We start from the raw sequence: 24,744 nt of genomic DNA on the forward strand, positions 1-24,744 counted from the left end.
TTACTATTAGCTTATTAGCTTAGGTTTAATTAGCTAAATAAAAATGCATGTGCTTGATTTTTTTTCCTTCAACAAATATATTTTTTAATGTACAGTATGTAGTTTTCACTATTTGTAAAATGGATCCATATTGGTGGTCGATTGGAATGTCTATATATACTTATATATACTATTATATGTACTATATAACATTATATAGAAATATATGTGATGTATTTGGGTGCCGAGGAAAGAAAGAGTCCACCATTGATTTATTTTATTCACAGTTGATATTAGACGGTACATTATAGATACTATGGCCTCCTTTCAAACACCTGAAAATACATGGAGTATACTGTATGAGCAGAGGGTTTTATTTTGGAAAGAGGAGTAGCGGCAGGGGAGTGTATGCTTCTTCCTACTCCTTTTCATTCATGTTCAGTTGTGCAAATATTACCACGTGATGTTCCTTAATGTAACTAAGTACGTCTGAAACAAATAAATAGCATACCATACACCGTGAAGCTGTTTGAAAGCAGGGTGTGATTATTATATTTGCATAAGCGCATATTCATGACTTACACTATTATGCTATGTAATGGAGATTTTGAAGAAGAGTTGCCAAGTTCCTCAACCCCAAAGGCAGGATGTCGCACAGAGACACTGAGCGTTGACTTCAGGGGTCCTTATCACCAGATCATTGGTGAGCTCCACTGTGCCAAACAGCGGGAAGAGCTTCTCACGGAAGCGCTCGTTGTAGGTATAAATGTGGACATGCTTGTCCACGTCGTAGAAGGACAGCTGGCCAGCGTCGTAATCAAGGTAGACCCCCACTTTGTGGGGGATGAGGCCCGACGGCAGGGCAGTGAAGGGCACCGTGAGCGCTTTAAGCTCAGTGCCCCTCTCCAAACGGAGGGTGAAGTAACCTGTACCGCTGTTGAGGGATTTGAACCCTTTCCTCAGGGCAGACTCTTTGGCCACGCCCAGCCGCCAATCTCGCTCACCTAGCTCCACCTCCCAGTAGCGGCGACCTGCTTGGAAGCCCTCCACGGCAACGGCACACCACCAGGCGTCAAAGCGCTGGTGGTAGTTGGGAATATCTTGCCTCTCAAAGCCGCAGCGCATCTTCTTGTCATCCCCGGAGATGAGAAGGTCGGGGTTGGCCGTATCTTTGTTCAGAGTCACCTCCACTGGCACAAAACATACAATTATTGAATTAGCAGCGCAAAGACAGGCTGGGAGAGAAACATAGAGACGTCAATTCTGATGAAATGACACTCTACCTGCAGCCTTTGTGATCCAGTCCCACACTGGCAGAAAATATTTAACCACATGAATGAGTAAATGCAATATTTACTGCAATACAATCACGTACAGTACAGTAATCCCTCGTCTGTCACGGTTAATTTCTTCCAGTCGTGACTGTGATATGAAATGGAATATTTTCAGAGCACAGAAAACCTGTTTACCGTAGAAATACGGTTTCATTATTAGAGACCTTTAGACACAAAATAACACCCCTATAGTCACCTTTACACCGCCGTTACCCATATAAGAGAAAGTAACACATAGAAAACCTGTTTAGCACCTTCTAAATGCAAGTGTAACATTACTAGAGCCCTCTAGACATGATATAACACCCCTATAGTCACCTATACGCTTGTATTATGTAATATAGTAGAAAGAAATAAGTCATTTAAGGCATAAATCAGACTTGTGGCCGTGAATGTTGCGGTAAATGTGACAGTAGTACATGTTAGGGATTATAGTGCCTGTTGCGGGATCATTCAAGTCTGAAATTAAAGACTGTTGCGGCAGGTGCTTGTGTGTCTCTTCTCGTACTACATTTCATCACTGCGTCTTTTCATGAAGGGCCTTATATTTTATTTAGCTATTTTATGCTTAAAAATGCTTAATTGAGGGAAAAAAGCTTTAAAAATATTCAACCACAAAACAGCATAATTTATTCTATTTATTATATTTGTCATAGAGCAAAGCGGCAAGGGATTACTGTATTGTGGTGGCTGTTATGGCAAACAACAGAAGGCCACTGACCTGGCTGAGGAATGTAGGATATAGCACCTGAAATATATATATATGTATTTTTTAATTGTTAAAAAAAACAGTAATTTTTGTTTATTTTTGTTTTTACCAAAATCTGTCTTCTGCTTCCACACCAACCACTGCTGTGGTATGCTATTCTGCAGAAACAAAACAAAATATCACAGGTTTGATACTTGCCAAAGCACAAATGTGATGAATATGAACAAGAACCTGATCTGGATCCTCCAGCAGTAGAGCCCACAACACCAGCTCCATGGCGTTCAGCAGATTTGGAACGTGGCCCCAACGCCAAGCAGACCTCAAGTCTTCCAGAACCTTTGCCACACATTTGCCAGGCCAAACGCTTTGCTGAATAACAGTCAACACCGATATATGTCATTATTATGTCTAGAACAAGACATCTTCAGGAGGAGCACTACCAGTTCTCACATCAGGCTGAGTTTGCCAGTCTTTCATCCAATCAAGGAGGGCTAACTTGGCCTTCTGCACCTCCAGCCGGTCAGTCAGGTCACACTGCTTGTTGCCGGTCGTTTCAGGCCAGCCGTCGGTCTGCATGGGCCTCTTCTGCAGACAAATGCAGTTTTGAAAATAAAGCGATAAGTCATAAGCAATCATCTCTAACAGGTACAGTACATACCTTGCTCTCCAACAAAGAAGCCCATTCCAGAATGAAGGCCCTGCAGAGAGAAGTTGACCAGACGTCATCCTGCTTCCAGATGTGCTCCAGGACAGATGAACCCTTCGGTAAGGACAACAGAGAAGAAAATTGGCTTCGGCTTGTGTATGATTGGAATTTTGGCCATCATCCACAATCCTTATGTGACACAAACACATGTTTTTTTTCTTTTCTATTTGTTCTAAAGATATAAAAACAGATAAAACAACAAAGCTAAGAATGCAGATCATTGGAAACACACATTCTGACTATAAAACCTTCTGAAAAAACTCCAAAAAACACCACCAACACCCCATTTGCATGTAATGTGATAGGCATGGTAACCAACTACAGCGACTTGGGTAGAATTGTTATTATTATTGTTATGCCAATCGAGCCATGTTCCTGGCGTTTTGATACCTTGCCACACACATGGGCTAGCTACTAGCCACCTAGCGACTAGCTAACATTACATTTTTGTGTGTGTATGGTACCCCAACCCCCACTTGTGTGTCCCGCCTTTCAAATCCAAATTTGATATATTTGAATAAGAATAATACGGACCACATCTCAAACATTCATTACATGTTCTAATCCAGAGTCACCAGATCGGGTGCCAGTCAATCACATGGGACGAGACAACCTCCACTTAACCGGAAATGCCAGTTTGTAGCCTGTGGGAGGAGCCCGAGTACCCAGAGAACATACTCCGATCCACAAATTCCACCCAGACAGGTACGCCTGTAGTGTACTTTGTTGGATGTATCTGAATGTAAAATATAGTTTTTCCTTTGAATGTGAAGTGTGATTAAAGGCTTCGACTTTAATAAACCCATATAAGTACCTGTGACTCTCTGAAGTTAAGTAAATAAACCTGGCCACAATATGAGGAACTACAATAGACTGGAGAGACAAAGTCATGGCCAACAGTGCCCTCCTATGGTAAAAGGTGGTAACTACAAGCAGCCGGTGCATCCAAGCAGTATGGAAAGGGCATGCAAGGGCTTGCATTTCCACCCTCCAAGAAGGCAAAACATGAACTATATTCTCAGGTGAGCGTGGTGTCGTGTTGTTGCGAAATATTTCAACACACTGCCAAGGTCGGTGAATAATTACAATGTGAATAGCACCTGGCACACACGACCCAGGTCTTTAGCCAGTTCCACAACAAATTGCTGCTCATCTTCCAAGGCTTCTGGCTTCTTCTTTGCTTTCACGTTCAATGCCTGGAAGGAAAATACACAAGTGAATTAGAAAGGAGGGAAATACAAAGTGCAATTGAGGTGATTTGTGGTGTTTTTTCCTGCTTAAGTTTAAGTTATTTTAAGTTGAAGATGCATTGAAGAAAAAAAAGTTGTGCACCACGAAGGTGGCAATCAGATGATTTTTATATGGCTCTTATGTAATTACTGCCGAACAAACGCTTGCCAAGAAAAAAACAAGCAGGTCAAACTGGAAAGGAGTCTGTCACTTTAAAAAAAAAAAGTTTAAAATGTGAATCAAACCCATCCCTTTTTGGTTTAGTGTCACATTTCTATCAATAACTCCGAATATGCAATCTGGAGATTGTCAATTGAATCGGTATTGTTGGATGAATTATTGCTAGATCATGAAGGTGACCCTTTACTGGAGTGGAAGAGGGCAAAAGCAAATCCAGTTGACATATTAAACACTAGGGACATCCTGCAGGGGTGACTTACCTTTATTTTGCTGGCCATGTTCTTCACAGGCTCCACCATGAACTGGAAACAGTGAAGCATCTTGTCTACCTGTGATGAGGGTCCTCTTGGATAAATGTTACAGTAGATGTGATTATCTTGTGTGATGACGCTGAAAAACAATTTATTTCCAGATCTTTGACATAATTTCAGATGAAATATATATATGCGAATGAGCGAGCATGCAGCTTTTCATGCATGACCGAGTGACCCAGATTAATCCCATCCCATTTGGCATCAAAGACTGCAAGTAATAAAACGCGGTGAGTCGGTTTCTGCGTCATAATACTGCATGAATAGCATGCATTAGCCTACTCTATATTTAATAATAAAAATAATAAAAACAAAACTTACATTTCTTCGCTGACGTCCAAAGGAGCGACTTCGATCCGGTACTCGGTTGGCGTTCTAAGGTGAGTTGCTCCTTGTGAAGTCTGATGATCTCTGCTGCAGTGAATGGCGTTGTTGACAAGCAACCTGCCGCTCGGCTCTTCGGAGATCCTCGGCTTTCCCCGTCGATCGCATACGCGAATGTGGGCCGAGCGGGCGGCCATGTTTGTAAGGTCACGAGGCAACTGAGGTCAAGACGGTGCTTTGCAATTGCATGCTTTGATATATGAATGTACAGTGTTCTTTTATAATTTAGTCATATATATTATATAATACGATTATAGATTATATGTAAATATTTCATAAATTGTAAAAAGAAGATTTTGTACATTTGTACATGCATATATATTACAATATATACAGGATTGTAATGTATGTATACATTCAGAAAAATACTGCATTATCAATGTAATAAATACTGTGTATTACAATTTATGATTGAAGTTAAATCATGCAGACCAGTCTTAGCAATTTTTTTTTATTAAAAAGTACATAAAACCATTGTTTTAGAGCATGAAAAATAAATGTAAAACAAATATTCATTACATTTGCAGGTGCAGATGAATAATAATGAGTCATTTTTTCTTCAATAAATACAAATGAGGACAAATGAGGTACACCCAGGTTTAAATAAGGAACTTCTACAGGGTTTTATTCCGGATTCAGAAGATCCAGAAGGTCCGGAGGCTGCGTTTGGGTTTGGTATATGAATAGATATTGTACGGTTTGAAGTCTAATTATTAAGTATGGTTACATGGTAAACAAACACGGCACAAAACATCATCAGTGAAGACATAAACATGTAAAAACGGTTAGCGCATGTATGCTGTACATTTTACCCGTATTATCAACTGTTTCCAAAGTATTACCAACTTACGGTGAATTAAAAAAATATCATTTTTTGTTGGAAAAAAAAATAATTTGACCATAATTTAGCACATTGAACGCCATATTCCACATTTCATTCCCCAAGATCTGGAACATGCAAGTGAAGATGTAAGTTGATGTTAGCCTCAACCCCGTCTGGTGTTGAAGAACCTAAATGAATACTGCCATGCTTTTATTTTGGACCTTTACTGAACAGGATGTCCGTGTGTGCACGACTTCCAGCGTGTAACCAGACAGCAGGTATGTTGCTGTTCCTCCAGAGAGAGGTCGTCTGAGACCTGCGCCCGTGATTATTTTCACCAAATAATAATTTGTATTATTATCTGTTCCATGCACCGTACTCATACGCTGGCTCCAGCCCCCCTAAAATCGACCTTGTGATGTCCACAGAGTAGAATAAAACGCCAAGTGAGTGGCTTTCATTTCCCAATATCTTCATCAGGCAACGTGAAGATGAATTCTCTGTATGGCAATTTCAGTCCACAATGTTCATGCAGACTTTTCAAGTTGTACCAGCCTCATGAAGTCTCTTTCCGTCATGTGCGGCCTCCTCTTTGGTTGCCCAGCCCCCCCAGGCCGGGCCGTAAAGTCAGTCTTGAGGTATTTCAATCAACATCCAACCATCGTATGCTTTACGATTCCGCTCCATGTGTGACGTTTTGGCTGCTCAATGTGGGGGAAGTCTCCAAACTGGAGGAGAGGATGTCGTACGGCAGCTCCACAGACTGACGGATGGTCTCTTCATACGATGGCGGGGGCTGTGAGAAGGAGCGACAGTCAGAGAGATGAAATGTTTTAAAAAAGGTAAATAAAGGATGTGTTGATTTATGGAGTGCAGTTCATCTGAATTAAAACATTATGATTTATTTACATATGCTAGAGGTTCTCAATTCTCAATCATGCCACCCCCAGGGAACAAACTCTGACAAAGTGTGTCCGACAATGAGTGCTCCTCCTCGGGCAGGCATGATTGGAGGCGGGGCTACGTTGAGTTCATACGCGGTAAGTCAGCGGTCTTCATTTATTATCAACTCCTATAGCCACTATATTAGAAAGCGGTGTTAATAGTTAGGAAGCACTTTGGACGTGTGACCAGTCACGGCGGAGTGGGCGTGGCCAGAGGCTGGCCATGGATGGAATAAATCGAATCAGACCGTTTTGGCAGGAAGTACAAGGCAATCCAGCTGGAATAGGTGTAGATTCTGGAAGATGTAGAAAGTTTTCTGTGTGGGTTATTGTGTGTAGCTGCTCTACAGGAGTCCCCAACTCAACACAAAGTGTAATAATAAAAAAAAAATAAATAAATAAAATAGGTCGCCCTTAATAGCATCCATATTATTTTTAGTCGGGAATGTTGATGTAATTTCTACGAATAAAACAACGCCAGAAGAGTCAGTGAAAGCAACACAGAGAAGTTTGCTAGCAACTGGTGAACAAGCAAGAGTTGTGTTGAAGACAAAGTGATCTTCTGATATCAGCAAAAGTTCTGTTAAGTCTGGGGTTTTATTTAGAAAAGAGCTCCATTGGCTCATAATTGATTATTGATTTGCTGTCTCGTTAAAACTGCTCATCTTTGCGTTATCTTTTCCAGGGATTGGGTATTTCTGTGCAGCTGAGCGTGAAAACAAATGACACGCTTTCAGTTTCAGGAAGCGGCAAAGCATGCAAATCAATATACTCAGGTCTTTTTTCTTTTTTTAAGCGACAGAAAGTGAATGAGTTTGTTTTTTGGTTTTTTTTAGGCCCGCCGTCTAAAACACGTGGAAATTTCACTTCCATGACCAGTTTGCATTAAGCATGTGAAACGTGGCGCTTGATCACATCTGGGAGAGTCACTCTTCCAGACAGAGAGTTCCCTTATCTTTTAATTGCTCGGGGACTTGCAGGCGAAGGGAGCGACCCTGCAACCATGCCCTCTGTGGCATACACACACACATATACACACACATATATACACACATATACACACATATACACACATACAAGGCTGTAAAGTGGCCTCCAGCTACAGGACAGACGGGAAATTAAGGAAGCATCAAAGCCTGAAAAAGAGGTGCTATGTTGTAGTACGTAGTAATAGCAGTCATGCTAGGGAATGTTTCATTAGGGAAAAGGAGAAAAGGTCAAATCAAAGGACAAAGGACATGAGCACAAAGCTTTCTTGGCCACTATTTGTGTTCGGGGTGCTGGCTTTAATTATGTTTGATGTGACTTTTTTCTCATTACCTTGTTTGCTCATGCGAGTCAAACGCTGGGCGAAAGATCAACACTGTAAAACCTTGAAACATGGCCGCCAGCAGCACACATTCGATGACTTAATAGCATGTTTTGTGCACTAGTCTAGTTCTAGTCTATCCATGAACGGGCACCCATTGTGTCCGATTCCGTGTTTTATGATAGTGGGCATACTATGTTATTATCTGAAGAGTTTACACAAGTTTTATGATAAGTTTACTGCTAGCTTCACATACGCCACATGAAATACCGCATTGTTGATTGTTAACGCATCCTACCTCCGTCTCAATAGGTCCATTGAGGCCGAAGCGGTCTGCAATCATCATGTGGATCTGCCTCTGGCGATCCTTTTTTCGGACACTCTCGTAGGAGGGCAGTCTGGGCAGGGGGGCCTCCAGAGAAGGCAAACTGTAGCTGGAGGGCAGGCCCACGTAGAACAGCTGACCCGCCTGCACATATATATTCAGACATACGGCGCGTCACAGCGGGACCGTTACGAGGGAATGAGGACACGTGCCATCACGTGGCTCGTGGATGATTCTTCGAGTAACTTTTAAGCAGAAAGCTGCAGACGTTGTGGGCTTAAGCGACAGTCAAAAGGCAAAATAAAAGGAAATAAATGTAAATTTGGATTGTTAACCGGAGAACATGCAACGGGGCGGATGCTAACTGAGGATCCAGCGTATATACTGTAAGATATTATTAATTAGCCTATTATTATTACTATCATCATTATTCTTTTTCTGATTTTTATTACTACTAGTAGTAGTAAATTGAAATTTATTTTTTAAAAAATCTGTATTTTTTTAATCAATAAAAAATATTAAATTATTTAGAGAGACTTAACAACATTTTAGAGGGGCTTCAGCCAGCATGCTAACGGGGCGGATGCTAACTGAGCATCCAGTGTATATACTGTAGGATATTATTAATTAGCCTATTATTATTACTATCATCATTATTCTTCTTCTGATTATTACTACTACTAGTAGTAAATTGAAATTTATACAAAAAAAAATCAATAAAAAAATATCAAATTATTTAGGGGGTCTTAGCAAAATTTTTGAGGGGCTTCAGCCAACATGCTAACGGGGCGGATGCTAACTGAGGATCCAGCGTATATATACTGTAGGATATTATTAATTAGCCTATTATTATTACTATCATCATTATTCTTCTTCTGATTATTACAACTACTAGTAGTAGTAAATTGAAATTTATAAAAAAAAATCAATAAAAAAATATCAAATTATTTAGGGGGTCTTAGCAACATTTTAGGGGGGCTTCAGCCAACATGCTAACGGGGTGGATGCTAACTGAGGATCCAGCGTATATACTGTAGGATATTATTAATTAGCCTATTATTATTACTATCATCATTATTATTCTTCTGATTATTACAACTGCTAGTAGTAGTAAATTGAAATTTATTTTAAAAAAATCACTAAAAAATATTTTTAAATCAATAAAAAAATTTCAAATTATTTAGAGGGTCTTAGCAAAATTTTAGGGGGGCTTCAGCCAACATGCTAACGGGGCGGATGCTAACTGAGCATCCAGTGTATATACTGTAGGATATTATTAATTAGCCTATTATTATTACTATCATCATTATTCTTCTCCTGATTATTACTGCTACTAGTAGTAGTAAATTGAAATTTATTTTAAAAAATCCATAAAAAAATATCAAATTATTTAGGGGGTCTTAGCAAAATTTTAGGGGGACTTCAGCCAACATGCTAACGGGGTGGATGCTAACTGAGGATCCAGCGTATATACTGTAGGATATTATTAATTAGCCTATTATTATTACTATCATCATTATTCTTCTTCTGATTATTACTACTACTAGTAGTAGTAAATTGACATTTATTTGAAAAAATAAATAAATAAATTTTTTAATCAATAAAAAAAATATCAAATTATTTAGGGGGTCTTAGCAACATTTTAGGGGGGCTTCAGCCAACATGCTAACGGGGCGGATGCTAACTGAGGATCCAGTGTATATACTGTAGGATATTATTAATTAGCCTATTATTATTACTATCATCATTATTCTTTTTCTGATTTTTACTACTACCAGAAGTAGTAAATTGAAATTTATTTTTTTTTAAATCTGTCAAAAAAAATTTTAATCAATAAAAAATATCACATTATTTAGGGGGACTTAAAAACATTTTAGGGGGGCTTCAGCCAACATGCTAACGGGGCAGATGCTATCTGAGGATCCAGCGTATATACTGTAGGATATTATTAATTAGCCTATTATTATTACTATCATCATTATTCTTCTTCTGATTATTACTACTACTAGCAGTAGTAAATTGAAATTTATAAAAAGAAATTTAAATCAATAAAAAATATCAAAAAATATAAAATAAGCCTAAAGACGCCACTGGGAACATCCCTAGTAAAATATTACCTTTGACTTGAATGGACCCGGAATGTAATCGTGGCCGCTTTTGGGTCCCGACCCACCAGTTGAGAATCTTATCCTAAGCCTCTCATACAATTTGAACACCCCATGCACTGCTGTGCTGGCTCACCCCGGTGTTGTTGTCATGTGGGATGTTAGTCTGCTCGGAACACGGAGATCCCACCAGCGTCTGTCTGCTGCTGTAGTACTGAGGAGGAGCATCCTGTAAAACAAGCGCCAGTAAAAGTGAGTCTAAGGGAGGGACAAGCATCTACAGACCCATTTATTTACTCAGCGCATCCTCACCAAACATCTCAATGAGTCAGATATCTTCCACTTTCAGCCCAATTGACCAATTTTCATGCCTTGTTTAATCACTGTGGGCACTGGCTGCTTTCGGGAATACCATAAATTATCTAATCAATAAGACGACCACCCTCGGATTTCCGTGCCTCCTCCCATTCCCACCCCTTTTTACAACATGACTTGTCAACGTGTCACTGTATGAGGTGTTGGCATCCTGGTTAAAAAAAAAAAAAAAAAAAAAAAAAGCCCGCAAGGAAAACTAGGTAATGGTCTTGGGTCTAAATGAGTCTCCTTTGTTTGGAGAACAATATGGCGTCCTACTGTGTCATCAGCGTCCCTAGGCAACAAAGCACACAGTGTGGCCTTTTCAGCATCTCCAGATTCCCTTTTAACCACAGTCGGTACCGCTTAACGAGCACACTCCACTACACATTACGGCCTCGTATGTCATTTGGGGCGGCGTTACAACAAAGTCAATTTGTCGCCTGACTGGGATTTAAATTTAGCAGGAGGAGATGCTAGGACCATCGTCGTGACTGCTTCTTTTCTTCCCATCATGAAATAACACAAGCGAAGGTTTCATGTGATGCCGCATTTTGTATTTGATTATTTTTTTAATGATTTCTCCCCAGGCTCTCAGCAACAATGACATCACTTATACTTCAAGTGACGCACGCAAACGACCTTTGCCATAAGCGTCACATTATTTCAGCGACACGGAGACGACACTGAAAACATGATGTCAAAGGTCATTTTCCCCTCACTGGTTGCTAGTTTTAAGACGCAACAAAAAAAGGGAAAGAGAAAAAAGGAGAGTTGTCCTTTTGTCTCGGCCATTGACTCGGCTTGTGTGAAAAAGCGCAACCGTGTAAAATCAGCGTTGAAGCCGGGGGAGGATCCCGGAGGCAGCGTGCCTTTTTCACCAGAGCAAACTAAAAAGGAGATCCATTGTCTCCGTGTGTCCCCCAACACCCACTGCGGGATCTGCCTGCCATTCATGGGGCAAAGCCAAGCGGGGAAAGGTATGTGACGATGAAGTTGAAGACGTGGAAATGAACGGGAGCGTTAGCGTGCGTTTCCCCCGCCTGAAATAAAACATTACTCTTGGTTGGACAATTCAGATTCTTGGCTTGTATGTCTTGTCTTATCAAGCACGTGTGTGTGTGTGTGTGTGTGTGTGTGAGAAGCTCGACTTCGGCACGACCACTTTGTTCTAGTCAAACGCTCTGTTAGTTCCTCAAAAGCCGTTAACAGAGGCGTTGCGTTGAAACGGTAACTGGAGGGTTTCCTGTCTGTTAAGGGGGAGCCGTGAGTCAGGTCCCTGCAAGAAGAAGATAACGCTCTAACTTCACCCCGTGGGACTCGCACGGGGGAGAAAGAAGTCAGGAAGAGGAAGTGGAGAGAATGAAAACGTTACCTCTCTGGCATGTTTACCCTTCCCTTGCTCTATCACCTGCAGCTTTACATATCTTCTCGAGATACTCCTCACTTCCTTAAAAATATATATTACATTTGCATGTTGTGAACTGTTCACCTCGGTGTAATATTTTCGGTGACATTACAATCTTTTATTCTTGGCCATGCATGGAGCTGTGGCAAATCCATTTTCGGACAAAGATCATATCGGCCTTATTATCAGACTTTTTTCCAGCAGTCAGCAAATTAAAGTGACACTTCCTAAGGCTGATACGCCAAGACCACACGGTGTGCTTCAAACGTTTTTTTTTTCTGTGTCATCTCAAAACAGAACATCGAGGCCACTTTGGGAAGACCGCTCAGCAAAAAAAAAAGCATTTAAAGTGGAACCTTGGTTAGCGTTCGCCCCGGTTAACATGCTTTTCGGTTAATGTTGATAACTTTGCGTAGATTATCTAGTTAGCACGTCTTGTCTTGTTATTAATACACTATACGTGTCTCACAGCAACGGGATAGCATCCTTAGCTTGCTAACAAAATGGCAACCGTAACTGGGAGTCAAGTATGTCGCCGGTCTATGATGTCATCAGCGGTTGACTCTTGAAAAATGTTAACACAAAACTTGTTTTTATAGTTTTATATCCTATTCTAAATGGGAAATGAATGGGAAATATCACAATAACAATTATTGGTACCCTCATGGGAAACGTGACTGTTCCCAAAGACACAAGGTCACATGACTTATTTCTTCAATTCAATCGTGTTTCTCACCTACTTCATCAAAATACTGTTTGTGTGGTGTCTTGCTGCCACATTACGTCTTTGGGAATCAAAAGTAACCTTATCCCCTCCTTTATGTGTCTTGTTGCATGTAAAACTTTACTTTCTAACATTTTTTTTACAAATATACATGATTTCATATTCTGTTATAGTGTCCATTACGGTTTGAGTGGGACCTTCCGGAAGAAATGAGTGATGTTAACCAAGGTTCAGCTGTGTTTTCCTAGTTCTTGTTTTTCCAAGAGCTTACCATATCTGCATGTGGCCCCTGATAGGAGCGGAATCTGCAGCACTGGGGATCCTTGCGGTAAATGATGGACAGGAGCAGCACAATAACAACAAAGAACACCAGGGAGGAAACTGTGTGAGAACATGATGAAGAGAATGAGTTAATCCCAGATAATCTGGCTTCACAAGGAGCAATTTGTGAAAGAAAAAAAAAAAGTACCAATTTATGTTTGAAAAAAATGAGCCAATCTGACTGTGGAATTGATGTTACCAGCCAGTTAAGTACAATGACAGCTTAAAAATAAAGTATAGTACTAACCTGTTGTCAAAATGAGTGTTATTACTAATTAGCAAAGAAAAAAGCTACTCTTGTTTTCTCTTGCCACAATGGAAAAAATCAAATAGTGCTTATAATGGCGTTTCTCATGTTTTTCGTTTATATTAGCGAAAGTTTGCCATTTTTCAAGAGTTCTCAATACTCACAGCATGCAGCGACAACGGTGAGTTGATCCGACGTCAGCTGTGAGGAGGGAACGGTTGGACTAACACTTGTGGACATTTCTGCAGTGTGAACACTTAACGTTCCTTTCGTGGATGTCCCGGAAGTCATCAGTGTGAACACAAAAGCTCTCATCTTCTTATAGGAGAAAGTCCGACGAGCAACAAACCCCGTAGGTCTTCCTCATGGTGTAATCCAACAGTGTGACAGACAGCCCACATGCGCTCTGCAAGGCGGATCGCCAAAGTGTCCGGCGGTCAGTGAACACACCGCCGCGTTTATGAGCTGGTGGTGGCGCACTGACGTCACCGGACCTGCGGCTGTAGGCTAAACTGTTGGAGAACTCTTAGAAAACTCTTTCCAACTGAAAAACAGTGGAAACTTAATTAGCATTACGAATTGGTTCCGGAAGGTTCAGAAACTGATGTTAACCTAATATTTCCCCCCATAAATAATTAATCCATTCCAGAAAGTCTAAGATGTTAAAACGAAACATGTTTTGTAGTTTTACAATTAGTTTTACATACAGAAAACAATTCAAGGTTAGCATGTTCAACACGTATTTTGATCATAAATCAATATAAGCGACAAAAACCTGAAGAGCCATTGGTAGCTCAAACAAACGACTCTTATCCGGGAGTTGAGCCTAAAATAACGATTCACTTAAAAGAGCAGAAATTCCCATCACGAATACGGAACAACTTCACTGAGAAGCAGGATTCTTTCCCACATCATTTAGTCATTTTTTCATCTCTGTGACCTATCAATACAGGAATGTATGAATATGTATGTTTAGGAACAGGAACAGGAGCAGGAGTTGGACATTTTAAAGCAAACACCAGCTTATTAGTTTTCTTGAATGAAGAAGTGCTCACCACGCGAGCGCGCATCTCAGAATGTACCGTGCACGCGCTGCTACAACCGGGGTTGCAAAGATGGTGGCCAGCAAGAGAGTACAGAAGCTCCTCCGACGATACAAACTAGCAATCGCTGCCGCGTTGACCATCCTCCTTATCCAGGGTCTGGTCGTATGGAGCCTGAGAAGTCTGGAAGAGCGAGATGCCGAGGTGAGCGACGGATTCCCGGTATATTTTCGTTCCACGAGGCCGGTTGGCTGTGGCGTTACTTGTAGCGCTCATTAGCCGCTAGCCGCTAGCGCTGAGAGCTAGCCGATGCTAGCCGATGTTAGCAAAGAGGTACACAAACAAATCTTACCCACCAGACGATATATGAGAGTCAACTGAGTGACACCCTTTCTTCTTGTAGGTGAGTGTCAGAACAAATCTTATGAGCAAATAGAGAACCTGACTTCTAAGATGCAATATAGTACGATTAAGTTAAAGAGTTGTGTCTTAGGTATACATAATTATACAGTATTATCGTGGAAGTCGTTTTACATGCAACTTGTATAATTATTCAACACGCGTTTTTTTTTTTACTTGCAATCATAAATGTACTTACATTTTTAGTTGTTTTGTGTTTTTGTCACTTCCAATCATCCCCCGGTCACTCAGGAGATGAACTTATTTGTTTGTGTTCCTGTAAATATGTTCCCCAGGGGAGCTAAGTGCGGTGGGGACAGGAAGTGATGTCATGTGTGTTACTGCTGCTGCAGTAGGCAGTGGTTTGGATTAATGCCTGTTGTGAGATGATCCAAACCTGCAATAAAAGCCTGTATGGCGCTTGTGTGTCTCACCTAACATTACTGACATCTAGTGGCCAGTGTAGAATACTACATATCATATTTGTATTTTAGTTCATTTAGCCATCTTTATGCTTGATGCTTAATTTATGCAAAAGATACTTACTGCACAATACAATTAGCTGAAATATGAATATTCTTTCACTAATAATAGGCCGTAGTCTACCATGAAAGAGTGTATTCATATGTTTCTGAAACACCTTGAAAGAGTGAAGTTGTGAAATTTGAGGCATTAAGTGGCAATGGATTACTCTATATTGTATAATGTTACAGCCAAGTATTTGACCAAGATTTTCACAGAACCGTCTTGTTCCGTGAAATTGCAGCTTTTCTTCTCTTGCAGCCGTTTTGGGGGGTTGTCGCTGCGCGTCTCACCCCGTCGGCTATCGTAGAGTCTTAGCTCGCCGCCATGCAACACCTGGAGCTCACTCACTGGCTTGAAGGAGTGCCAGCAAGGCAGGTTGTTAACTGTCGAGGCCCCTGGAATTAGGACACAGGAAAGTGTCTCAGTGACACGTACACTGGAAAAGATTCCTGTTTTCTGGTTGACGACTGCCTGTTATTAGTATAAAAAAGCATATTTAAGCAATTTGTACATCCACATTTCTGTCCAAATGATCAATTATACAGTATATCTACGATTATAAATGATCTCACAACAGACACAATAATAAATTAAGAGTTACAATGAACTATTATCTTACCTGGCTTATTTTTTCTGATTCTATCTACTATATTGTCCTATATGAATGTACTAAAGGTGACTATTTGGGTGTTATTTCATGTTTAAATGATTGTAATAATGTTATATAATATGTATGTATGAAAACATTCCATTTATAAATAAGGAATTCTCCTTTGTGGAAGTTCACTTATGAGTCTGGAACCAGCATTCCACTGTGATGGACCGCTCATCTTCAAGATTGTTCATCGAGAATGCTGGTTGCTTTCAAGTTGCTTTCAAGTTGCTTTCGTTGCTCGCTAAATCACCTCACTGTTGTCTTAAAATGATACGACACAACAGACGTGACATTAATTCCAATTCTGTTTACCTGCCAGCCGTTTTATTTCGCCCGAAGGCCGCTGCCACCTCATCAGCTGCACAGCGGTAAAGGGTAATGCAGTCAAAATATGTGTAATGAGAGTACAGTGGATTAGCCCACCTTAAAAAAAATGGCAACACAGGTTGCACACGTTGCGTGGTTTTAGCCTGAAGAAATCATGTCTGAAAAGCTGTCAGGCAGGTGACTTCAACTGGAGCATCTGGAATCTGCGCTTTTTTTTTTTGGTTTTTGTTTGCATAAACTTGCTTGTACCATAATCTAATTAGGGTTTGACGAGGCTGTTAATTTAAGCGTTTAAGCGCACACTAGTAACACAAAGGCGTCACAAGAATGTGTTATATTAAAGAAGTTTTACACAAGAGGGAAAAGGACGGAGACGTCGTTATCAGCTTGGGCTAGAACTTAATGCTCACTGCCGCCGCCCGCTTCAGAGAATGGCAATGCGGGTATGGTTTCACTTCTCATTAATTGGAAAGTAAAGAGCTGACTGACGAGCTTGGCTTTGAGTCCATGTTTTTTTTTTTTTTTTTTTTACATGATGGTGTTAATTAAAAGCTGTGCAAATGCCTGATAAGGAAAATTGAAACGTTAGCTACATTTGGATGCTTGTCTTCAGCGTGAGAACATTTGCTCGGGAATCCTGAAAGTATGTCGTGTCCTTATCGGTGTTTGAAGACAAATGCAAATAAGGCTTTCACGCTGGTGTTTGCCGCTGTGGGCGACCGCAACACGAAATGAGGAATTCTAAACGTTTGTTTAGAATGACCCGTGGAAGCTGCTTTATATTTTTCTCACAGCAGCAGGAAGTAACGTAGAAAGCAATGCTTCCAATTAGATATAATAGATATCGTATAATCGGTTACCTGAGCTGCTAATGGTATGATCTATTCTATTTATTTCTCGACATTATTTAGTATGTTACTTCCTGTTGCCGTGAGATTCATGATTGGATGAAGACCGGCGTATTATTTGGCCCTCTGGTTCCACCGTGCTGCCGGCTCCTATCTTCTCCGGGCAGTCGGCCCACCAGCTGTGGGAGGCGAGAGCGCCGGAGTTCTGCCACATTAACTGACAGAAGCACAAACCTCTCAGCCCACTTGCTGATGAAGAATACGTCCGGCGCATATTTTGAAGGGCCTCGTGTGCAGTACACTAAATGCCAGATTAGACACACGATGCATGACTGTATTCAATCCGAGCAGATTTAAGAAGATTGTGCGTTTGACATTTAAGGTAATTAGGACAGCCTCTTGGGGATCCTACCAAGCAGCTGCCTCACACAAATCATTCATCAAGTCATAATTACTCGTGCAAACGGGTGCAGTAATTCACACACGATTAGGACGTCGGTGTAAAGTGTATGCATGCTGGATTTCGGAGCGCCCTGATTATTATTTTAAAACCTCACAATGTTCGAGTTTGGCACGCGTGTGCGGAATGTGTACGAAGACGTCACCAACGTGTTTTTCCCCCCTGAAATATTTGCCACGGGGCTGGCTGAGCTTCTCCGCAGTGACTCATTGGGCTTGTGATGTCTTTCGGCGTTTGTGGTTATCTCCCAAAATGTTTGTGACGATTAGCGCCGCACAGGAAAAAGGCCACTCGACTCGGCTAAAAATAAGTTGTAGCGAAATGAAGAAAGGAACAAGCAAAATGTGATGTCTGTTGGTTTTTTTGACTATTGCCCTCTTCTTCTCTCCTTAGAAAAAAACAAGGCGGTCTAAACTGCCTGACCAGAACAGCCAGGAGGCAGCCAACCTTTGGGAGAGACAAAACTCCTTGTCTGGGAGGAACGGGGGCAGATGGAGCGGCAGGCTGGAAAGGGTAGGGGGCACGGCAGCCAGCGCGCTAAGACGAGGGACCAGCCGAAAAGGAGGCAAGCCCAGCATCAGGCTGAAGACTCCCTTCCCGCAAGGCCAAGCGGACGCAGGAGCGGAGGGCGTAGCGCCCCACGACCCGTCCAGCAGCCGAAACCTAAGCGACGTGCGAGGCGGTGCTGAGGGCGCGGCCAAGATACATGCCGCCGTCTTACCGGGGGAGCCAGGCAGCGTGGACGGGGCCCACCAGGCCCCCAGCAGTGACTTTGAGCCCAAATGCGACATCACGGGCAAGGATGCGCTGTCGGCTCTGCATCGTGCCGGGTCGCAGCGGTGTCGCCAGGAGATTGCCGATATCGTGTGCCTGCATCAGGCCGGGCAGCTCATGCCAGCTGCTCTTCCACAGTTCTGCCCCCAGACCGGTGAGAGCCCCCACCACTCACAAGTCACACATGTCGTGTTATTGTTGACCTTCTGATCCTTCATGTTCTCCTCCATCAGGTGTCTTAACTCCTGTGCAAGCAGTCGGCGAGGTGGACAACAGCCTGTCCAAAGTCGAGAACCCTGTCAGGGTGGTTTTCGTTCTGATGGTCCACGGCCGCTCTGTACGGCAGCTCAAGCGTCTCATCAAAGCCATCTACCACTGTGATCACTACTACTACATCCATGTCGACAAGGTAACACCACTAGACGTTTTTTTTACCCAAAAAACTGTAATAAAGACAACTATGCCTTGAGTGCTTGTTTACAGTATTGTTACTTGTTGTTTATGCTCGGTGTTGGCAACACCGAGCTCCTAAACGCGTTCACCTGTCCACCTGCGTTATGTAGGTTAGGGGATTAGAACAAGGGTGTTATTCTTAGCGGATGGCTTTAGTGACCGCCACCGTCTGATGCTGCTGGAATTCAAAAGGCCAGCGTGATTGTCAGGTAGAGGCCTCAGGTGTGCAGACATGGGGGCAACATGGGGGCACCATGTGGCTGTTTTGTGTCCTCGAGGCGGTAAATGAAGTATGTGAATTTAGAACACACTGTAGCATTGACAGGTTCTTGACTTGGGCCTAATTCCTTTCAGTCTACAGTACTTGGAGATTGTTAATTCAGCAAATATGGCGTCCAATGCTATTTATTTGCATTGGTTACACATGCTCTGTTCCAGCTCTATTTTTAAGCGTCATTCCTCCCTGATTATTGCACACTAGCATAAGTCTCGTTTCCTCTTGAGTGTAAGAAAAACCTAACTCCTGTGAATTCTACTCATTTGACAAGGAAATACCTTACTATTTATTTATAGATGTGTTTTGCAATATGCCATTTTCCTGTTTGTATGTGCTGTATATCATATTGTCATGGAAACCGGCCCATTTTTAAACAAGTCAAACTGTAGCAATCTGCTCTGTGGGGTGGTCACAAAACTCCCTCACTTCACTTTTTGACCTCACGCTCTGATCCCGTCCAGCGATCCGGCTACATGCACCGGGAAGTCCTACAGATCGCCCAGCAGTACCCAAATATACGTGCGACGCCCTGGCGAATGGTGACCATTTGGGGTGGTGCCAGCCTCTTGAAAGCGTACCTCCACAGCATGCAGGACCTGCTATCCATGCCGGACTGGAAGTGGGATTATTTCATCAATCTCAGCGGCACCGACTTCCCCACCAGGTCGGTCAGCCATGCTCACAGAAGAACATTTTCAGTGCTGCATGGTGACTTCACTTCTCAGCAACTGCGTTTGGCAGAGACAACCAAACGAGTGGCACGGGGAATAGATTAGAATAGATTGTTTTGGAAAGTGACTCAGCCCTGGCAGTAAATTCCCAACCGCCTTCCAGTAGCCAACAGTAAAGCTTCCAATACGTTTAGTTTGCTTTGAAGGTTTGAATCTTTGTATCTTCCAGTCATGACCAAAGTGGTTTTCTTTATCAAAAGTGAACCTACAGACATCTTTTTGGTCCTTTTTAAAAGTGCTGTTGAACTTCAAATGTGTATATATCATCTATTATGACCTCAGACATTTTGTTTTTGTCTAGTCATTATTTTTCAAACCACTTTTAAAATTGATGAATGTCTTCTGTGCTCGTTTTTATTAGCGCCTTTTATTATATTAGGACACGGGAACCAAATGCTGTAGTGTCATCTGCTAATAGTACTGGCTTTAGGTTTTTTATGAGATAGGTTAAACAGCTTTGGTCTGATCATTGATCCTTGAGGTACTCCGCATGCAGATGCGTGACCTCTTGACATTAACATATGATGCCTGTCGGTTAAATAGGTTTTACACTATTTGTAACATCTGCTAACAGGTTGTGGTGGTGTTATATTTTTGTGTGGGGTGAAAAAAAAGTGTCTTTTAACACTTTTTCCCTGCTCTTCTTGCGCTTTCTGTAACCACGCAGGACCAATGATGAGCTGGTGGCATTCCTGTCACAGCACAGAGACAAGAACTTCCTCAAGTCTCACGGCAGAGAGAATTTTCGGTGAGTCTCCTTGATGTTAAATACAAAGTATGAGTACCAACAATAATATTTTCCTCCCGGTATTCCAAGATCATGTGGCAAACATCAATGTCCCTTGTTTTGCCCTCAAGGTTTATTAAGAAACAGGGCCTGGATCGCCTCTTCCACGAGTGTGACAACCACATGTGGCGCCTCGGAGAGCGCAACATCCCAGGCGGCCTGGAAGTCTCGGGTGGCTCGGATTGGTTCGCACTCACCCGCCGCTTTGTGGAGTATGTCATCAACTCCCAGGACGACCTGGTGCTGGGTCTGAAGCAGTTCTATTCCTACGCTCTGCTCCCCGCCGAGGTGAGTCAGCCCGAGGTGGACACTCATTGTCTGCCTCAGCTTGTCCTCGCTCGCCATGTTCGCTGAGCTCAGCAGGAAGATAATGCGACGCTGCGTTGTCCTTTGAGTATCGGATGAGAGAACGCTTTGCTTGTGTGATGTGACTGTGGTTAAATTCCCAGAAGTGTTGTTTTGATGCTATATTTAGACCTTATAAATCAGTGTCTTTGGCACCGAGTTTATCTTCATCTGTGTGCTGTGTTCCTTCAACCTTACATAGAATTTAGTCAAAACGAGAAAAGTATGTTGTAATGGCTGTCCGTCACTCACTGTAATATTGCCTTTGGTCTTCGGCATGGTCAGTCCTTCTTCCACACGGTGCTCGGGAACAGTCACATGTGCGACAGCCTGGTGGACAACAACCTTCGTGTGACCAACTGGAATCGTAAACTGGGCTGTAAATGCCAGTACAAGCACATTGTGGACTGGTGCGGCTGCTCTCCCAACGACTTCAAACCCCAAGACCTCATCCGCATCCAGGTGACTGAGCCGTTAGCGCTAGCATGTTACATTATTGCATCACGCCGTGTATTCACTCATCTTTTTTTCATTTCACGCGCAGCAATTGTCCCGGCCGACATTCTTTGCACGCAAATTTGAGTCCATCGTGAACCAGGAAGCCATCGACATCCTGGACACTCACCTGTACGGCCAGTATGCTCCGGGAACTGCGGCTATTAAGGCGTACTGGGAGAACCTGTTTGAGCAGATGGATGGCGTGGAGTCTCTCAGTGACGTCGCGCTCACTGCTCACTCTTCTCTGTTTCGCCTGGGCCTCGAAAGCCTCGCATCTCGGAGCACCAACGAGTCCTGCAGGTCTGGAGAATTTTCGGATCTTTTGTAGCAGCTGATTATGTGAATGTGTTTACATTATCCACCCCCCCCCCCCTTCTTCACTGCAGGTTTGAACCAATAGGCTACCCTTTGTCAGTACACGTGTACTTCTATGACGACCGCTTTCAGGGGTACTTGGTACGCCAGGAAGTCCGGGCTGCGGGGTCAAAAGCCAAGGAGGCGATTGAGACCTGGGCTGTGCCCCAGGCCACACTGGTGCTCGAGACTAATCTTAAAGAGTTTGAAAGGCTCAAAAACCTCGAGGTGAGTACACTTTGAGGTGAAACTTGAACTTTGTACTCGTCACTGCAAGTGTGTGTGACTCATGCGGCGCTAACTCACGCAGCTGAAGTTTAGCAGAAGCTTTTTCATTGCTAACACATCAAGTTATTTGTAGCGCTCAATGCCGTTATCAGTGCAGTGATGCAACCACGCATGACCTTGGTCTGATTCCTTTTAATATACTTTTTCTGCAGACTGTATGAGTTGCATCAGTAAAAAAGACTGGATGGACTATGACTAAAATACTTCTGAAATAAAAACCTTTTGGTGTGGATAGCCCTTAGAAGAACGTAAACAATAAGACATGCGTCATCTGTAGCCTTCATCTTCTCCCTCTAACAGATCGGCACAGAATGGGATCCAAAAGAGAGAATCTTCCGGAACTTCGGTGGGATCGTCGGCCCCTTGGACGAACCGCTGGCAGTTCAGAAATGGGCTCGTGGGCGCAACCTCACCGCCACCGTCGTGTGGATTGACCCCGCCTTGGTGGTGGCCGCCTCTTATGACATCACCGTGGACACGGATGCCGAATACACCCAGTACAAGCCCCCGCTGCAGCGCCCCCTGCGGCCCGGCGTTTGGACGGTACGCGTGCTGAAGCAGTGGGAGCGCGTGGCCGAAGCTCACTTTCTCGTCATGCCGTTGACCTTCAAAGATAAGGCGCCCCTGCGCAAAGGTGAGGCAGGAATTTCATTTTTTTCATGTGGTTATTGATCGGTTTTGACCGGGATTAAGGAATACAGCTTCACTTCATGGTTTTTCAAAAACTAATTATGCTGTTTGGTGGCTGAATACGGCCTATTAGAATAAAATATATGCATAGTTAAGCAGATGTTTTGCCTAAATTAGGCATTTCCTAGCACAAAATAGAATAATTGTGTGAATAAGTGTGACGTGCTAAATATTTCTCATTGGGATTCCTTTGTGTCTGTCGGGAATTCCTACTTCCAGATGAGGACAGTTGGCTGCACGCAGGCCCACCGGGGAACCTGTACCTGGATCAGGGCTTCCAGCAGCTGAGCTCCGTGCTGAAGCTGCCTCTTCAGGGGCCCGCCATGCTCGCGGCGAAACAAAGCGCCCAGCTCGTGGGCCCACCCCTGGAAGCGTGGCTCGACCGCAGCGTGGCCAATTTCTGGGTCATCGGAGACCTGTGCGCCACGCAGACCTCATCCTGCACAGCCTTGACGCCGTGCTCCAAAACAACCTGGAGCTCCATGTCCCCGGACCCCAAGTCTGAACTGGGACCAGTTAAAAGTGATGGGAGAATCAGGTAGCCCCAGTGGAGGGTGGACTGTTGAGGAGGACCGGGCCTGTTTTTCCGAGGCTCGTAGCAGCAGTCAGAGCTCCAGGAGAATCCGTGTGAATGGCTGGTCTGGCTCTAAGCCGAAGGCCACATTAGCCACATTAGCCGCAATAGCATCTTGCACTGAAGAGTCAAAACGTTCTCAGTGACGTGGTTCCGCTACCTTAGTTGAGGTGAACACAGCTGCTGGAAATTTGCACATTGACAAATGCAAGCCAAAAGACTTTTGTTGGTGTGCAGGAATGGCGACATGGATGCCAGATTGTTTTTTTTTTTAAATCCCAGCTACGGTTTGGACTACAGTTTCTGTTTACTTTGAGTCAGGATGCAGTTTAAACCCAACCACATTCTCCTTGAAGTGTTTTCCTCTCCTCAAGACAGAAGAAAACCTCCAGCTCGTATCATATTGTGCTTATTTTCAAGCATTTAATCTCAGAAATATGGAATAGATGAAGTGCACTTTACTGTAAGGCAGTTTTTCCACAGAACTTCAAAGTAGTTGTGTTTATCGCAGCATTTTAATTGTACACGGGATCCCTGAACCACTTCTAAAATGTCTTTGCGGGACTCCCAGAATGAGCTGTAGATCGCTGTAGAATTCTCGAGCTCAACCAGTAATCTACTGCTAAGGGAACCACGATGCGGCCAATAGCTCACAACAAGGGTCTATGCCCAAGGTCAAGCCCACGCCGTATGTTACATGTTATATACATGCTATGTACATGTTACATGTTCCATACCTCCCGTGTATCGATGTAGGTGCAGTTTTTACCGGCTTTCACACGAAGGAGAAGCACTACAAGTCCAACCAGAAATGCTCGACACTGTACGACTTTATTATTGTTATTTTAGAATTTCGGGGGCGGGGAGAGGTGTGTGTGGGGGGGGGGGGGAATCAAAGCTGCCTTTACTTAGCTGAGAAAATGACTTGTTTACTGCAGGATTCAACCTTTCCCAAGATGTGCAATGTCTGCCTGCCCCCGGTCTGCATCTTAGTCGAACATGTTTTAGGGTGTTGGGTTTTTGGAACGGCCAGGGTGGTTTTTTTTAAAGTGTCCTTGTTTACCTTGCACAGTACAGTTGCTTCAGTGAAGCCCCGCGTCTGTTCAAAGCAGCAGAGAAATGCACATGTTATTTTTATACTGTTTTAAAAAACAAGCGTGTCCATACGTGTCTTTGGGGTTTCAACTAGCCACAAAATGTTGATTTTTTTTTTTTTAGAGACTGATTTGTGATCAGTGGTGGAGCTGCTGGAGTTTGCATCTTTGCTGCTGTGCTAAATTGGGTGGGGGGTGGAGGGGGAGGGGCTATATCCTATGCCACTCC

The 24,744-nt window shown here is 43.0% G+C and overlaps 3 protein-coding genes across 4 annotated transcripts; 1 reads left to right on the forward strand and 2 right to left on the reverse strand.

Moving 5' to 3' along the window:
* Nucleotides 1–241: 241 nt before the first annotated feature.
* Nucleotides 242–4,970, reverse strand: si:ch211-120g10.1 (E3 ubiquitin-protein ligase TRIM22). Its single transcript, XM_058049692.1, has 10 exons — nucleotides 4,771–4,970; nucleotides 4,399–4,528; nucleotides 3,829–3,924; nucleotides 2,681–2,782; nucleotides 2,473–2,607; nucleotides 2,254–2,391; nucleotides 2,132–2,180; nucleotides 2,035–2,061; nucleotides 1,263–1,289; nucleotides 242–1,169 (listed from the first exon to the last, which is right to left on the reverse strand). Exons 1-10 carry the CDS (start codon nucleotides 4,968–4,970, stop codon nucleotides 610–612), a joined length of 1,464 nt encoding a protein of 487 aa, XP_057905675.1. The 3' UTR covers nucleotides 242–609.
* Nucleotides 4,971–5,312: 342 nt separating this feature from the next.
* Nucleotides 5,313–15,196, reverse strand: LOC131103650 (uncharacterized). Of its 2 annotated transcripts, XM_058050103.1 has the most exons (6): nucleotides 15,035–15,196; nucleotides 13,558–13,937; nucleotides 13,097–13,206; nucleotides 10,476–10,568; nucleotides 8,208–8,378; nucleotides 5,313–6,452 (listed from the first exon to the last, which is right to left on the reverse strand). In XM_058050103.1, the coding sequence occupies exons 2-6, from the start codon at nucleotides 13,706–13,708 to the stop codon at nucleotides 6,327–6,329; spliced, it is 651 nt and encodes a 216-aa protein (XP_057906086.1). In that variant the 5' UTR covers nucleotides 13,709–13,937; nucleotides 15,035–15,196; the 3' UTR covers nucleotides 5,313–6,326. The 2 variants fall into 2 exon arrangements, with proteins under 2 accessions (XP_057906086.1, XP_057906087.1); XM_058050104.1 differs by having other exon boundaries at nucleotides 13,558–15,196.
* xylt2 (xylosyltransferase II) lies at nucleotides 14,265–24,666 on the forward strand. The gene is made up of 11 exons (XM_058050003.1): nucleotides 14,265–14,640; nucleotides 18,044–18,578; nucleotides 18,658–18,833; nucleotides 19,616–19,818; nucleotides 20,553–20,633; nucleotides 20,744–20,960; nucleotides 21,303–21,479; nucleotides 21,562–21,815; nucleotides 21,902–22,097; nucleotides 22,458–22,791; nucleotides 23,067–24,666. Exons 1-11 carry the CDS (start codon nucleotides 14,470–14,472, stop codon nucleotides 23,387–23,389), a joined length of 2,667 nt encoding a protein of 888 aa, XP_057905986.1. The 5' UTR covers nucleotides 14,265–14,469; the 3' UTR covers nucleotides 23,390–24,666.
* The last annotated feature ends 78 nt before the right edge of the window (nucleotides 24,667–24,744 follow it).

Source organism: Doryrhamphus excisus, chromosome 15, assembly GCF_030265055.1.
Source record: "Doryrhamphus excisus isolate RoL2022-K1 chromosome 15, RoL_Dexc_1.0, whole genome shotgun sequence".
NCBI classification, from domain to species: Eukaryota; Metazoa; Chordata; class Actinopteri; order Syngnathiformes; family Syngnathidae; genus Doryrhamphus; species Doryrhamphus excisus.

Bases quoted from the DNA above. Each gene is read 5' to 3' on its own strand.
- si:ch211-120g10.1 (XM_058049692.1), bottom strand. From the start codon at position 4,970: ATGGCCGCCCGCTCGGCCCACATTCGCGTATGCGATCGACGGGGAAAG. The intron at 2,608-2,680 runs GTATGTACTGTA...ATTTGTCTGCAG, and splicing joins CTTCTTTGTTGGAGAGCAAG to AAGAGGCCCATGCAGACCGA. The intron at 1,170-1,262 runs GTAGAGTGTCAT...GTTTTGTGCCAG, and splicing joins CTGGATCACAAAGGCTGCAG to TGGAGGTGACTCTGAACAAA.
- LOC131103650 (XM_058050103.1), bottom strand. From the start codon at position 13,708: ATGAGAGCTTTTGTGTTCACACTGATGACTTCCGGGACATCCACGAAA. The intron at 13,207-13,557 runs GTGAGTATTGAG...GTTCTCACACAG, and splicing joins CACCGTTGTCGCTGCATGCT to TTTCCTCCCTGGTGTTCTTT. The intron at 6,453-8,207 runs GTAGGATGCGTT...TCCTTCTCACAG, and splicing joins ATGGACCTATTGAGACGGAG to CCCCCGCCATCGTATGAAGA.
- xylt2 (XM_058050003.1), top strand. From the start codon at position 14,470: ATGTACCGTGCACGCGCTGCTACAACCGGGGTTGCAAAGATGGTGGCC. The intron at 21,480-21,561 runs GTGACTGAGCCG...TTTCACGCGCAG, and splicing joins AAGACCTCATCCGCATCCAG to CAATTGTCCCGGCCGACATT. The intron at 22,792-23,066 runs GTGAGGCAGGAA...TCCTACTTCCAG, and splicing joins TAAGGCGCCCCTGCGCAAAG to ATGAGGACAGTTGGCTGCAC.